Source organism: Erythrolamprus reginae, chromosome Z (assembly GCF_031021105.1).
Source record: "Erythrolamprus reginae isolate rEryReg1 chromosome Z, rEryReg1.hap1, whole genome shotgun sequence".
Taxonomy (NCBI): domain Eukaryota; kingdom Metazoa; phylum Chordata; class Lepidosauria; order Squamata; family Dipsadidae; genus Erythrolamprus; species Erythrolamprus reginae.
In genome coordinates, this window is record NC_091963.1 from 39,729,122 (window position 1) to 39,746,542 (window position 17,421).

General features: G+C 38.8%; 1 protein-coding gene across 4 annotated transcripts in view; it reads right to left on the bottom strand.

The window, feature by feature from the left end:
- The window catches only part of DGKB (diacylglycerol kinase beta), a 345,124-nt gene that overhangs the window by 101,289 nt on the left and 226,414 nt on the right, over nucleotides 1–17,421 (bottom strand). For all 4 annotated transcript variants that reach the window (XM_070729086.1, XM_070729085.1, XM_070729084.1 and 1 more), the window contains one exon: nucleotides 3,483–3,573. In XM_070729086.1, coding sequence (XP_070585187.1) covers nucleotides 3,483–3,573 — 91 coding nt within the window. The remainder of the gene's footprint in view (nucleotides 1–3,482; nucleotides 3,574–17,421) is intronic.

Genomic DNA, 17,421 nt, shown 5'->3' on the forward strand with positions numbered 1-17,421 from the left:
ATTTAAGGCTCTAATCCTCTCCCACAGGGAGGTGGAACCGACTAGGTGGTCCACCCCAGGTGCCTGATGAACCCAGAGGGCTTTCAGAAGGTGCTTGGGGTTTTACCGGACTCGCTTGTACACAGTTCATCAGAGCCCTTTGCTGCTGCCTGGAATATGGTGGCAGCGGGGGCTCTAGACTGAATTGCACCTTTACGACCTCTCTGTGGTAGAAGACCCTGGAGATCTTCTTGGTTCACTGTGGAACTCTGGGGGATGAAATGCCAGAAGAGATGTCTAGAGACGCGTTGGAGGAGTAGTAAATCCGAATCTGACTGAACACTTCTAAAAGCTCATATGGAGATTTACAAAGTGGTGCTCAGGGTGACAAGATACGTATTTGATACTATACATAACTACAGCCATGAGGATAACTTTTGCACAAGCATGGAAAAATGATGATATACCGAAAGAAGTAGAGGTAATTGAAAAAATAACAGTCTGCGCTGAAATGGATAAATTAAACTATGAACTTAAAAATAAAGAAGATCCAGATTATTATAAATGCTGGGATAGATTTTACTGTTGGATGGAAAAATGGAAAAGTTCAAAATAGACAAAAGACATAATGATTAAAGAGAAAGAAATAGAAGCTTATATATTGGGGGAGGGGGAAGGGAGAAAGGACAGACCTATTTGAAAGGATGTATAGAAACTGTAAACAGATTGTTAATATTAGCTATATTAAGTATGAATAAGTATTAATGAATATCATGAGAAATGTAAACTGACTTGTCATATAACATCCACTGTTTTTAAATGTTCTTTGTTTGTTAATGAATTTGTAAATAAAAATTTTCTTTAAAAAAAAGATGCGTGTATAATGTCACCCTAATTGCATCTGGGGAATCCTGCTCAGCCACCCTGTTTAGGGTGACTTGCTCCCTCCTTAATCGGGGGGAGTTGACAAACTGTTGCAGGATAATGCTGAGAACTTTAATAAGTTTTTTGCAAATAAAATCACTCAGCTCCGGTCAGACCTTTACTCCAATTGGAATGCAGTGTTAGTTGATAACGAGTCAGTCAAGGTGACTGCAGTGTGAAAGTAGTTTGACCTGATAACACCTGATGAAGTGGATAAGGCCATGGGAGCTGTGAGTTCCACCACCTGTTTATTGGACCTGTGTCCCTTCTGTCTGGTTTTGGCCAGCAAGGAGGTGACACAGAGCTGGACCCAGGAGATTGACAACACTTTGTTGAAGGAGGGGTCCTTTCCTGCTCCCTACAAGGAGGCACTTTTGTGCCCCCTGCTCAAGAAGCCTTATCTGGATCCAGCTATATTTAACAATTATCATACTGTCTGCAATCTTCCCTTTATTGAGAAGGTTGTTGAGAAGGCAGTGTCACTCCAGCTCCAATGGTCCTTGGATGAAGCCGATTATCTGGGCCCTCTACAGTCAGGATTCAGGCCCGGCTGCAGCATGGACCTGTGCTATAGCAATGTTTGGGTTGCACTGATGGATGATCTCTGGAGAGCCCAGGATGGGGGTTTATCCTCTATCCTGATGCACCTTGACCTCTCAGTGGCTTTCAATACCATCGACCATGGTATACTTCTGTGCCGACTGGAGAGGTTGGGAATGGGAGGTATTATTATACGATGATTCTCTTCCTACCTCTCTGGTTGGTTGCAGTCAGTGTTAGTGGGAGGTCATAGGTTGACTCCTAGGTCCCTTCCTTGTGGGGTTCCTCGGGGGTTGGTCCTCTCCCCCCTGCTGTTTAATATCTACATGAAACTGCTGGGTGAGATAATCCAAGGGAAGGGGTTGAGTTGTCATCAGTATGCTGATGATACTCAGTGATACATCTCTACCTCATGTCCACTCAGTAAAGCAGTGGAAGTAATGTACCGGTGTCTGGAGGCTGTTAGGGTCTGGAGAGGTACTAAAATGCTCAAACTCAAACCCTGACAAGATGGAGTGGCCATAGGTTCTGCCTCCTCCATCCATCCATCACCCGGGGGTGACTTTTGACCCCCTCAGAGAGGATCTGCAATTTGGGCGTCCTCCTCAACTCACAACTGACTTTAGAAAATCATCTTTCAGCTGTGGTGAGGGGGGCATTTGCCCAGGTTCACCTGGTGCACCAGTTGCGGCCCTATTTGGACAGAGAGTCTCTACTCACAGTCACTCATGCCCATATCACCTCGACGTTCGACTACTGCAACGCTGTCTACATGGGATTATCTTCGAAGAGCATTTGGAAACTGCAAATTGTGCAGAATGCAGCCGCACAAGCAGTCATGGGCTTGCCCAGACATGCACATATCTTTCCAGCACTCCACATACTGCATTGGCTGCCAATTGGTTTCCAGACGCAATTCAAAGTGTTGATTAGGACCTATAAAGCCCTACATGGCACCGGGATAAAATATTTATGGGACTGCCTTCTGTTGCATGAGTCCCTGTGACTGATTAGGTCCCACAGAGTCGGCCTTCTCCAGGTCCTGTCAACTAAACAATGTCGTTTGACAGGCCCAGGGGAAGACCCTTCTCTGTTGGGGCCCCAGCCCTCTGGAATCAGCTCTCCACAAAGGTTCGTACTGCCCCCACTCTCCTCGCCTTCCACAAAATTCTTAAGACTCATCTATGCTGCCAGGCTTGAGGCCACTAGACTCTAGCCCCCTGGCCAATGAATGTGTTGAGAATAAGTTGACCGAATGGGAATGACTGGGTTTTTAGATTATAAATTTAAATTAATTGGATTTAGGACGTTATATATTCTTCCGTTATATGTTTTAAGCCGCCCCGAGTCCTGGGAGAGGGGCAGCATAAAAGTCCAATAAATAAATAAATAAATAAAATCTATGAGATTGCCTTCTCTATAGAGGCCATGTATCCATTTGTCCCCCATTCTGTGGATGTTCACTTGATATCAATCAACTCTTATTTGGAGATACTCACCCTAGACATAATATAGATACCAACTTTGTTAATGATTTGTTGGCATGTAACATACCATTTGAGATTTTATAATAACCACAGGTATTATAACATATTATTTCATTTTTTAATTGTTTCTATGTATATTATTTCTTTGAATTGATGTCTATTTTTAAAATTTATGCATATAGTCTATGATTGGACTGCATTGTTCACACAACACAAAATATTTTAAGTAAATAAATTAAAGTAGATAAATAGGCCCAATAAATCAGTGAATAAGATGGATCTGTTTTTAAAATATGTTTTTGCAATTATTAAAATAAATTTTATTGCAATATTTAAGGCTTTGTTAAAAGAATTTAATTTAATGGGATAGTCATTGAAACTAAATGTATTTCACTGCCTAGTTTAACATCTAGAACCTGGCATTCATTACTTTATTTATTTTTTTATTTGTAACTTGCCCCACAGTTTGAATAGTTCTATCATATTTGTTTGGATTGATATATACAGTAATTATACATTAGCCAGAACTAGACACAGCAATTACTTTCTTACTTCTATTTCCAGAGATTCGTGCAGCTTCTTGCAAGTAGCAGAGAAAGTTTCAGAAGTGCCGAATTCAAAATACCAAAATTTATTCTTCATTCTGAAATATGTAGGAGGAAAAAAGGAAAGAAACATTAATAGCTGATTGTTAAAAAAACCTACCCTCCTGACTTCTATCATAATCATATCATCTGACACCCATTCTGAAATGGATGAGCTCATAATTTTCAAAAAATTAAATGTGATTATCAGGAGATATATACTGCCCCCATGTATAAAAAAAATGTTTTGTAATAGAGGTAGATTAAATTCTTTTAGGTCGTTCAGCAATTGCTGATTAGCCAAAGTGAGGCTTTTATTTTATTAATTAAATTTATATGCCACCTAACTCCCAAAGAACTTTCAAGGTCATGATTTTATGTTTTATGAATGATAACATCTAACTTTGTTTCTTACACTGTCCAAAATTTAGTCGAAGGGTGTATCATCATATGAGAGGTAGTATAGAAAGGAATTACCTAGGAAAATGTAATTTATTGTTTGCCATGGGAAGTATTTAAAAAAGAAAAAAATCCACTTCTACATTTCCAAAGGATTGGTTGTAAAGAGATATTGATTAAAATTTTAAATTTTGTAATAATTCAATCAGAGTACACATTGGATTTTTAAAAAAAGTTATAAACAATTTAGTTGCTTATAAAACCTAATAGAAAACACATTGCATATTATTTTGCATTTGATATCTATTATATATATTTAAAGTAGACTCTTATATAATAAGTCAGTGACTTATTATTTGGCATTTGTCCTCCATTTACTGCTTAACTTTAAAATTCATCTTACGTTTTAATGTACTGATTATTGAACAGAAAGAACTTTCTACAAATCCAGTTCAATGACCAATTCTTTGCTCCTACGTAGATGTGTTATCACAGTCTATGCGCATGAAAATATCATTAATCACAGATTGATGTGTTAGATGTTAGATATTTTGTGTTTTATACTGACTCGCATAGTTAATGGTATTTCATGTGTTAATATTATAATCACTGGCCTTGGCAAAGCTTTGCATCACAATACATCTTTACTCTAATGCAATAGTGCTATACAATTCCTTCTGTTATTGCAAAATGAGCCCTCTTCCCCCACCTTGTGGCCCACAAGTAATTGACCCAAACCTGGTTCATCTTTAGTTAAAATATTTACAAGAGTTTTTAGTCCATTCTCAGTAGAGCTTTATGCTACCCAAGCATTCTCAAGAGATTCCAAAAAGCTGTATATGAATAGAAACAGAATACCATTAATAATTATAAGGGAAATTCAATCATTTTTACGAATGACCTACTTTACTTCCCCGAAGATCAGATCCTTCAAATGAAGTGGTATATTCTCCACTTACACATTCATTTAAAGCATGGGAAACATTTTTTTTTGTTACCAAACATAATAGCGGCTTCTAGCTTTGCTGCTGCTGTACTTAGGAATCAAAAGCTAACTAGGAAAGTCCACAAATGGCAAATAGCTCTAAACCAGTTGGCCAAATAAACCTTTGTTCTTTAGAGCTGACATTTTTCTTTTTGATATTTCTACTTCATTAGAATTTTTTCTATGTTTGTAACTTGGTTGTCCATTTTTTTTTTAAAGGGGGAACTTAATGGAATATTTCTTCCTTAGATAATTACATTTTCATGGCCTTTTGAGATAAAATGGAAATATAAGTAGTTCTAGAGATGGTGTGATATTGAGAATTTCATCTCAATCATGATCTTTTTGATTTCTGATCTTTTTCAACTCAAATATATTTGTACCAGCCTATCCATTGTTAGGTTAATGTACATAGTTTTCGTTATCTAATATAAGTTAAACAAGGTGTAAAGAACCATAACTTTTTAATATGTCGATTCTAGGCGGGGGTTGCCGTTCCCTGCTTCTACCAGTACATGCAGCTCTGGGTGACTGGCGGGCAACTGCATGTGTCCTGGAAAGATTTTGCTTCTGCGCATGTGCAGGAAGCAAAATCTTGTTAGAGGGTGCATGCGTGCATGAGATTTTGGCAATTTTTTGCTTCCGCGCACGTGTGGAAGCAAAAATTGCTGAAATCTCTCTTGTACATGTCCTCTTGCGAGATTTTGCTTCCTGCCCATGCACAAAAGCAAAATCTTGCTGGGACACGCACACCCACCCGGAGCTGCATGTGTATCACCATTTTTCCTACCAGTGCGCATTGTGGCCTGTACTGGTAAGGAACCCAATACTGGTCTGTTCCTAAGAATCAATGTTATTTATTCAGTACAAAACTGCATTCTTTAAAGAAAGCTATTACACATGCTTCCAGGGTCCGAATAATTTCAGGCTCCGTTAAATATGCCGAAACCAGCCAAGATTGTATTCAAAAGTACAAAAGTTATATAAAAATGTTTAGAAAAAAATTGCAACATTATACAATATTTAGTAAGTGGGAACCCCAAAGGGTTCAGGCAGAAGTAGTTTTAAACTGCACAACCCTTTCTAATGTTTATGACTTCTCAGCAAAATAGTTCACATCTTCTAACCAACCTCATATGCCATTGGCTCACTTTACATTGTCTACTATTTATACCCTGTTTCCACGATAGTAAGACACCCCCGATTGTAAGACGTATCGGGGGTTTCAGGGGTTTCGGCTAATATAAGCCGTACCCCGAAAGTAAGACATATGTCTTACTTTCGGGGAAACACGGGGGTATTGCCGCCTCCCTCTCATTTAGCTGCGCGCCGCCTCCTGCCCACGTCCGCACCGTCCCCCTCTCCATACGTCACCGCGTCTGCCGCCTCCCTCTGATCCAAATGAGCGCCGCCTCCTGCCCACGCCTGCGCCGTCCCCCTCTCCATACGTCGCCGCATCTGCCACCTCCCTCTGATCTTAATGAGCGCCGCCTCCTGCCCACTTCCGCGCCACCCCCCCCATACGTCACCACGTCTAAATGTTAATTTTATGGTTAAAACAAAAAATTCGACAATTTTTTCCCAATATAAGACATACCCCGAAAGTAAGACATAGTGGGGCTTTTGGGGATAAAAAGAAAGTAAGACACTGTCTTACTTTCGGGGAAACACGGTATATAATTCTTGACAGCCTAATTTTCCTCTTATAATCCTACATTTCCCTACACTGTTTGTGCATTTTATAAAGATTCTTTTTATTGAACTTTATACAAATTATGTACATCACAGATTTATTCTCTGTATATGTTTATTTATTTTACTGCTTATAGAAAGGCATTCATGTGCTTGAAATATTTTATAAAATGCCATGGCTTTGCAGACAATAAGTAGAACTTTCTGACTCTATTGGGTCTCTCCCAATCTTCTGTACATAGTACATTACAAGCTTAATATATTACTGGTACAATATATTATAAAGTTATTGCTGCAGCAGATGTATGCATGCTTTCTATAAACAGAATATATAGTAAAATTAAAACCAAGCAATTGCTTTACTCTGAAATGGCCATTTCAAAATTAATAATATCAAATATAGCCTCAATTGTCAAGCACATATTCTGCCTGTTAACACATGATTACTAGGTATGCAGAGCTTACTGTCCATTGGACTATACAGCCTAGAATAATATATTATATAAAGGGTTTTGCCTCAATGCTAGAAATGATATTTTTTACCTTTAAAAGACCACGAATTCAACCATTGACAATGAAATTTAAGTTCATTCAAACAGATTTTTGGAGAGCTGCTACAAATCAGTTCTGAATTAGCTGAATTAATAATCTGACATTTAAAAAGTGCTTTGATGTATATGATAAATCCTCAACTTTGTTAGTATTCCCTCAGTTTTGAAACACTTTATATTATAATCTACTGTAGCTAAAACAATACTTTAAAATAGAATATGATTATAAAGAAATATTTAATTCAGGTAACCTGCATTCAAAAGACAAAAAGTTTATTGTAGGTATAAGTGATGTGCTTGACACTGAGTAAAATTATGCCCATTTGGGTTTCACTAATAAAATAGGCTGTGGTGCAGCTTTGCATTATGATGTTAATTAGGAAAAAACCCCACTGTTAAAACTATTCTATATAACCTTTCTGATTAAGCAATTAGATAGCATATCATCAGAAAAAAATTGCCCTGATTCTAAATATGGAAATAATAAATGTTTTATTATACACCTGATGAACACACAAGTACTGCATCATAATGTGCAAAAGAGAATTTAAATATTGAACATAATGATTAGTTTAGTTATGCATTTTTATCCAAAATCAATTGACCAATGAGGTCATATGACAAAATGGTTTTAAAAAATATCTTCTGAAGTGCTGTTTGCACAGATTGCACAAATACATAATTTATAGAAACTTGAATTTGGCAGCATTTAAATGACTACATGATGTAGTTATAATTTTTCATTCTTTTAAACACTTGAGCCTTGACCCAGAGATATTTACAAAAAAACCAACAACCCTTAAATCATGAAACTTTACAATTAGCAATTTCTCTTGAGAAATAATTTTCCTCAAAATATGTCAAAATAATAAAGCAAATATTGAGAGCAGCTGTTTCTTCTTAGAAAATCCCATAAAGTAGGTCTTCCTCAAGTTGAAAGGTGGTGGCTTCTAGTCCAACACATCTGGAAAGCACTAAATGGGGAGAAGCTTTCAGCAATATTATTTTCCATTCAGAATAAGAGACTAGGGTGGGATAATTGAACGAGTGGTGGAAATTGGTAGGTACATAACAGAAGTACAAACCAATCTCCATTCTGAATTTTCATCTTGAGCCATACCGTTGCAACCTTTAACCTGTGAACTTATTTGTCTTCTTATTTATCATATAGCCATATGTATGTGTGTATGAGTGCGCGTACACAGTGATTTGATAGTGATTCTGCTTTGAATATTACCAATGCTTCTTTAAGGGAGGGATCTTTCCGGCTCCATACAAGGAGGCAGTTGTGTGCCCCTCCTCAAGAAGCATTCCCTGGACCCAGCCATATTTAACAACTATCGTCCTGTCTCCAACCTTCCCTTTATGGGGAAGGTTGTTTGAGAAGGTGGCGTCACTCCAGCTCCAGCAGTTCTTGGAAGAAGCCGTTTATCTAGGCCCTCGGCAGTCAGGATTCAGAACCAGCTAGAGCACGGAAACTGCTTTGGTCTTACTGATGGATGATCTCTGGCGGGCCCGGGACAGGGGTTTATCCTCTGTCCTGGTGCTTCTTGACCTCTCAGAGGCTGTTTAATATCTACATGAAACCATTGGGTGACATCATCCAAGGGCATGGGGCGAGTTACCATCAGTACACTGATGATACTCAGTGTACATCTCCACCCCGTGTCCACTCAGTGAAGCAGTGGAATTGATGTGCCGGTGTCTGGACATTGTCAGGATCTGGATGGGTGCCAACTGACTCAAACTCAATCCAGAGAAGACGGGGTGGCTGTGGGTACTGCCTCCCAAGGACACTTCCATCTGTCCATCTATTACCCTGGGGGGGATTATTACCCCCCTCATAGAGGGTCCACAGCTTGGGTGTCCTCCTTGATCCACAGCTGACCTTAGAATACCATCTTTCGGCTGTGGCGAGGGGGGGCGTTTGCCCAGGTTCGCCTGGGGTATCAGTTGCGACCCTATTTGGACAGGGAGTCTTTGCTCATGGTCACTCATGCCCATATCACCTCGAGGTTTGACTACTGCAATGCTCTCTACATGGGGCTACCTTTGAAAAGTATTCGGAAACTTCAAATCATCCAAAACGCAGCCGTGTAAAGTGGTATTGGTCTTCCTGAGGCATGCCCATATCTCAACATCACTCCGCGTTCTGCACTGGCTGCTGATTGGTTTCCGGACACAATTCAAAGTGTTGGTTATGACCTATAAAACCTTACATGGCATAGGACCAGATTATCTCCAGATTGCTTTCTGCCACACGAATCCCAGCGTCCAGTGAGGTCCCACAGAGTTGGTTTTTCTCAGGGTCCCGTCGACCAGACAATGTCAGCTGGCAGGGCCTAGGGGAAGAGCCTTCTCTGTGGGGGCTCCGGCCCTCTGGAACCAGCTCCCCCGAGAGATTCACACTGCCCCCACCCTCCTTGCTTTCTGAAAAAGTTTGAAAAGACATCTTTGCCACCAGGCCTAGGGCCATTAGATCTCTTCCCCCCAACCAACAAATGTATTTAGAATGATCTATTAATTGAGTGAATTATAATTGAATGTTTTTACGTTTTTAGGATGTTTTAAAGACTTTTAACGGTTATTAATTGGATCAAATTGTTTTATTATGTATTCTATGTTTGTTGTGAGCCCCGAGTCCACGGAGAGGCGTAGCATACAAATCCAATCAATCAATCAATCAACAAACAAACAAACAAACAAACAAATAAAATAATTCCAGTTGCACTATTTCAGAAGCTTCCAAATTTGATTTATATTCTCAAAAAGGGAAGCTATAACCATGACTGTTAATAATTATTGGCTCAAATGCCACTTACCTCCATAATTCCTAATAAATCAATTTCAATTTTAAATCTCAGCAAGAAGTAATTCTGGGAAAATTTACCTTTTATGGTTTCCTATCTAAGCAACTCATTCTTTTTCAAGTACAAAATTTAAAATACCGGAATGAAGGCTGAGAGCTTGGGTAAGGGAAAATGGCTACAAATAAATACAATATGTAAATATCTGAATGAAAGGGAAAAGAAAAAAGCACTATTTAGGGAGGAGATAGAGTTAGAAAAAATAATAAGAGAAAAAAGTGGGGGTACCAAGGCGCAAGCAAGTAATATATGTAAGATGTTAGTGCAGTCAGACGGGGAGGTGATCCAAGGATTGACTAAATGGTGGCAAAGTGAAATACAAGTAGATGTGCAAGAGATGAAAAATATAGTGGAGAATATTAGGAAAACTAAGAATACAAGGGTTAGGGAAATAAGAAGGAAATACACAGCGGTCCAACTTGCATATTTTCAGCAGAATGTTAAAGGTATCTGTTGGCATGGGTGCCAAGATAAAGGAGTGTTCATGCATATGCTTTGGGAATGCCCGGTAGTGCCGAATTTTTGGCAAAAAGTGCAAGAGATATTAATAGGATGTTAAATATACGATGGATAATTACTAAGGTAATGGCAGTATTAGTTAAAAGCAATGCAATGGGAGAATTTAGAGAAATAAAACAAGCAGCGATAGAAAGTGCTCAGGCAGTAATAGTCTTGGATTGGAAGGATTTGACAAAATGGACAATGCAAAATTGGTATTGGTACATGGTGGACCATATTCAATTTGAGATTAGGGATAAAAGGATGAATTTGGTTAATGAAACTGACTTGCGACAACTGATGGGACAATGGGACAAAGTAAGATGATATATGGCGAGTAGAATTCGAGACCAAGGAATAAATTGGAACCACTCTATAATATGTAAAGATATTTTGCTATTGAGTTAAAATGGTATATACAAGAAACACCCCCGATTTGGTGGTGGAGTGTGAATGCTTGTCTAGTGGTGGGCACTACTCACAGAGCACCTGTTTTAGGTTGTGTGTGTGTTCCTAAATTTAAAAAATCAATAAAAATGTTAAATTAAAAAATGAATGAAGGCTGAGAGCGTACTGGTAGCAGCTAGTAAGAGCAACTTCCGCCTGCATGTAATGTAATACAGTGAAACCTCATCTTACCAACTTAATTCGTTCCGTGACGAGGTTCGTAAGTAGAAAAGTTCATAAGATGAAACAATGTTTCCAATAGGAATCAATGTAAAAGCAAATAATGCATGCAAAATCATTAGGAAAATCTAAACTTTAAGGCTTAAGAAAAAGCAGTGGGCGGACAAAGTGAAGGCTAACGGAGTGGAGACGGATAGTGAGGAGAAGCGAGGAATGGAGGTCCTAACGAAGGCTAATGCCACCTCAAACCGCTCCCAAAATTACCTCTCCAAAAGCTTCCTATGCCACCACAAATCGCTCCTAAAATCACCTCTCCAAAAGCTTCCTACGCACCAAATTGCTCCCAAAATCACCTCTCCAAAAGCTTTGTACGCCACCCCAAATCGCTTCCAAAGTCTTCCAAAATCACCTCTCCTTTCAAAATGCCTCGTTTCTCCTTGCCACCTTTCTTCACTCCATTTGCCTTTGTTAAGACCTCGATCCGGGGTGGCATAGTAAATGTTTGCCTTGTTTCTCCTTGATGCCTTTTTTAAATCCATTTGCCTTCGTTAGGACCTCGATTTTGGGATGGCATAGTATGTGTTTGCCTTGTTTCTCCTTGCTCCCTTTCTTCACTCCATTTGCCTTCATTAGGACCTCGATCTGGGGTGGCATAGTAAGTGTTTGCCTTGTTTCTCCTTGCTGCCTTTCTTCAATCCATTTGCCTTTATTAGGACCTCAATTTGGGGTGGCATAGTAAGTGAGGTGATTTTAGGAGTGATTTGGGGTAGCGTAGGAAGCTTTTGGAGAGGTGATTTTAGGAGCGATTTGGGGTGGTGTAGAAAGCTTTTGGAGAGGTGATTTTAGGAGCGATTTGGGGTGGCATAGGATGCTTTTGGAGAGGTGATTTTGGGAGCGATTTGGGGTGGCGTAGGAAGCTTTTGGAGAGGTGATTTTGGGAGCGATTTGGAGTGGCATAGAAAGTTTTTGCAGAGGTGATTTTAGGAGCAATTTTGGGTGGCATAGGATGCTTTTGGAGGGATGATTTTGGCAGCGAGTTGGGGCGTAAGGAAGCGGTAGGCTAGGGGGGATTTTGGCCCATGGGATGGGATGGCTGCGGAGAGCAGAGGAAGTGGAGGGCTAGAGGGGAAAGTGACAGGCAAATGGGGCAGTTCCAGCATTCCCCACCTTGGGACTGCAGGTTCTAGCAAAAGGGGTGGGGAATCCCACTGGGGTGGCAAGCAAATGGGAATTCCCAGATTTGGCACTCACAAGGCAGGGGAATCGCTGCAGCAGTAAGAGAGAGCATGCACAGTAAGAGAGCCCACACACCCAGGCTCGGGTTTGTAAAGTTCTTAAGAAGAAGATGTCTGTGTCCTGTGTTCCTGGCACCTGAGACTGACAGTTAAAAGGATGTGGTGTCAGAGGCTGGAGAGCAACAAGGGCCTTCTGTACCTCCACAGATGTGTGACTCATCAAGGATTTGCAGGGCCTCTAGGAGGCATGAGTGGTTATTCAGGAGGAGGCTTCCTCAGGAGTAGCACTGCTGGCTACTGGGCCATGCCTTTAGGCTATTTAAGGGGGAGTCATGCCGTGCTTTGATGCAGAGAACAATGCAGTTCATTTCAGATATCTTGGTGCAGCTTTTGTCTTTGGCTTGTGTTTCAAAAGAACCACATTCTTGGCTGCAAGTAATTAGCTCCAGGCTTCCAGCCAGCCTCTGTAAATCTACAATACTGAATTTGCTACAAGCTAGCAATTACTGTCGTGTTTATCTATTTTTGGGACTCTGGCCAGCTGATAAGAATTTATAACCATTGTCTTCTTTTTGAAAAGACTCGTCTGCATAAGACTTTTGTAAATAGTAAAATCTTTGGTAGTTAATCTGCTGGTCTGCATCTTATCTTCGGGGGCTCGACATTGGGACAGAACAATAATGTAACAAAGTGTAATGTTAGAATAATTTATTATGATGATAGGATATATGAGATATATGACACAGTATAAGGTAACATAGTATTAACATTAAAAAAAAAATCAAACTTGATGACTTTCCAACTGCAAGTCAATGTTTCCTGAAAACTAATTATTTCCAACATTAGTAGTAGTCATAACTGGAAATACAATAAATATTTAGATAATATTGAATGTTAATTTTCTAATAAAAATAATTTTTTATTTTAAAAAAATACAGTACGTCTCTTTGAAAAAAAACATCCTTTTCTCATTGCTCATAAATCTATTAACCAGGTAATTCTGTACTTAGCCAGAATGACTTCATTGTGGCATATAATATATATTAATAAGATTGTATGACTTCTTTTAATGTTCTTCTTTTCTCCTCAATCCTGTCTTCACTATCATATAATCTCCATTCTGTTTTCTAATGAATTATATGAAAAGATAAGGAAATGGTCAATGGCAATGGGATTTTAGTAAAAAAAAAAAATGATAATGAAAAGATTAATAACAGGCTCATCAATGACATTTTTTATTTCTAATATCTAAACTGAGAAAAGGGAAGTAAAAAATAACCCTTTTTCGTGTTCGTGTTAAATTCTTTAAATTCCTCAAAGAGTGTGGAAAAGGGACAGGAGCTTTCTAGATACTTACATTCTTTCTTACATTTTACTTCAAAGTGCAGAATTTATTATTGTGATGTTTTTTAGGTAGTAAACTTAAGCATGGCTTAGCAAATTAAATTTGTTTTAACAAATTATATTCAGAAAATCTCTAACACAGTTTTTTAGAGTCTCTTGTCTGTTGCCCTCTTTCTCCCCAACCCATGCCGCTTTTCTCAATATGTTCACTTCAGGTAAAAGAAGAAAGAAGAATAATATTTCCCTGAGAGCACCATTATCAAACAGTCTTATTTTGCCTCTGCTTGGTAGTCCAAAATCTAAAGATAAAAATGATTTACTAAAGCTAAAACCACATGTAAAATGCTGGCTGCATTTCATCTTCAGTAAATTCAAAGAAACATCACATTGTCTTTATGACACATTAGTTACTTCTTCTGAAAATATATAATTATGCTTCTTATGTTTTAAGACACTTATAATCTAGATTCAGAGTTTTGTTAGTAACTTAATTACTTTAACTAGATTTCAGTTTGAAACTAGAATGTATTTTATAAGTCAAGAAGCCTCTGAAGGCATACATTTTAAAATACATCCGTACTATGCTACCATGCAGTAGGAAACAAAGACTGATTTGTCCACAAAAGGGTTTTTTTTAAAAAAAAATCAGGGTTACATAAAAGTGATATTCTGAAGTGACACGAATTAACAAGAGGTTAAACTCAAGCACCTGGTATAAAACTAGTACCTGGTATAAAACCAGCAATTACACAGCAGTGTAGCATCTGAATGATAATAATTTACAAGAGACTTCCCGCCTAACTGAACAGACTTTCTGATCCATGATACTTTATCTTCAAAAAGAAACGCCACTATTCATAATCACAGTAAGATACTTATTAGTATCTTGGGGAAAATGTTATCCATGTGGCAGGAAAATGTTAGGTCAAGGAATTGGAGAAAAGAACAGTGATGTGGGAAAAGTATTCTACATTTGATTATGTAGATTCTTAACACTAAACATTTGTTTTTCTTTAGTTTTACTTTCTTTCTCAATATTAGCTACATATCACTAGCAATTTCATATAAAGGCATAGAGGATACACAGAAATGTGCATCCAACATTTGCACAGAACATAATATTGAAAATTGCTACCTTGTGAATTATGTGCAGACACATACAAAGCAATCTGATTACTAAGCACAGATTTTGTATCTCTCGCTCTCTCTCTCTCTCTCACACACACATACTGTATACATGCCTATACATACATCAAACTAATAATATAACTTTTTATAATAAGGGATTTTATACAAAGTGCAGAAAACAAGTATGAAATAGTAAATCACACTGCCTTTTCTTTAAATTTCTTAACTTTTCTTTTTGAAGATTTTATCATTCCATGCATTTTTTAATTCATATAAATGGTGCTCAACTTATCACCCCAATTGAGTCAAAAAGTCCCATTATTAAGCAGGGCAGCTCATGTCAAATGTGTTTTGCACCATTTTTAAGGTGACCAGACATCCCACTTTTGGCAGGACAGTCCCACTTTTTAATAATTTGTCCCACGTCGTTTCAAAAATGTCCCAATTTTTGGAAACATTGGGTCATCTTATTCTAGGGGCTATCTGGTCAAGCCTTTCTTCTGAGTGAAGGAAGGCAAAACCCGTGTGAAGGCGGCTGAGGGGGCTTTGAGAGAGAGACTTAAATAAAAACCCAGGCCCTTAAACAGAACGAGGACTCCCAAACCGATCCTGCTCACTCCTTCATGACTCAAGAGGCCACCACCAAATCAAGATGGTGATGTATCTTCTGCGATTCCCATGTCACGTCTCTCAATTGACATGAGAGCTGCCAGCCCGTCAAGAAAGCCCCCTTTACCTGGATGCAAGTAAAAAGGGGATTTTTTTTCTCTCTCTCTCTCTCTCTTCCTCACACACACGCAGAGCCACAAAAAGATTCTCTTCCTTCCTGCCCCCCTTCCACCAGTTTGCAACTTTGCAGCTGCCGCTGCTCCTCGCTTCTCCTGCCTCAGGAGTGGAGCCGGGTGCTGTTTCCGTGCCCATTGGCTGCAACCGGTGGTACCCAATCTGCCCCTCCCAAGACCAGCTTCCTTGCTGCAGCACCTTGCAGAGGCTGTGGTGGACAGTTGCCAAGAGAGGTTCCTCCTGTAGCTGCTCTCTCTCTTTGGTGGGGGCACCACAGCCTCTGGAGCTGCAACCCCCGGGTGGCCCAAGAGGCGCAGAGAGCTCCTGCCCACTATCCTCACAACCCCCCAGGGAGGAAGCCTATCCAGATGCTTGGCCAGCTGTTGTGCTCTGACCGGCTCCACAGAGAGAAAAAAAGAGAGAAGGAAGGAAGGGGGGGAGAGAGAAAATGAGAGAAAGAAAGAAAAAGAAAGAAAGAAAGAAAGAAAGAGAAAGAAAGAAAGAGAGGTGTTATGTTGAACGAAAGGAAAGAGAGAGAGAGAGAAAGGGAGGGAGAAAGAGAGAGAAATAAAATGGAGGGAGGGAGAAAGAGAGAAAGAGAAAGAGAAAGAGAGAGGGAGGGAGGGAGGGAGGGAGGGAGGGAGGAAGAGAGAGAGAGCAAAATCTAGTCTGAAATTAGCTCAACTATTTAAATGGCATTTTGATACTTAGCAGAATTGTCATCTGATTATCTGCTATCCAGGCTTTTTGTGGAGGATTTATAAGGCCACGTATGTAAACAAAAGCAAATTCGTCATGATTAATGTTTCTATGCAAAATAATGACAAATTCCCTTCTAATTTTATTGTAAATATATTGTACAGATATCATATTTTTAGTTTTAAAAAAATCCGCAACTTATCTCTGCACAAATGTTTAAAAATATGCCTTTTTTTAATTGAATATTGTAAAAAAAACAAAAACAAAAATCAAAACAACCTCCTTAAAGTGCAAGTCAACTGAAATTCTGAGAGAGACTGAAAGTAGATAATTCATTAATGAACAAGGCATGTCAAACCAATCTGTGTTGGAACTATACAGTATAGTTTAAGTTGGTTTCTTGAATTGGAGCATGTGGATACTAGATGTAGAAGTTGTTTATGGTTATTCTCGGTTTCTGGAAGTACTGTCTACAAGGTGGGAAGATGTTCCTCTAAAGAGATGCCTCTTGTGGCTTGTACAGATATTTTAGAATGTGAAACATTTTCTAACTGCCTTGTATAAAAATAACAACAGAGTTGGAAGGGACCTTGGAGTTCTTATTTATTTTATTTTTATTTTTATTTATTTATTTTGTCCAATGCACAATACATATTGAAGAGGATAGACATGAGTTATTATATATAAAGAAAGGATATAAAAGTCCAATACACAATGAGGGTTTTAGTGGGTATATATCAATATACACATAGTAAAATACATGATGAAGGTTATAGAGGAGATACTCATAGTAAAATATATCTAAGAAATAATAGAAAAGAAGATATAGGAATAGAATATATCATATTATATATTATATATATTATATATTATAGAATATAGTCCAATCCCCTGCTTAGGCATGAAACCTACACTACTTCAGACAAATGGATATCTAACATCTTCTTAAAAACTTCCAGTGTTGGAGCATTCACAACTTCTGGTGGCAGGCTGTTCTGATTCATTCATTGTTCTAACTGTCAGGGATTTTCTCCTTAGTTCTAAGTTGCTTCTCTCCTTGTTTCGTTTCCACACATTGCTTCTTTTCTTATCCTCAGGT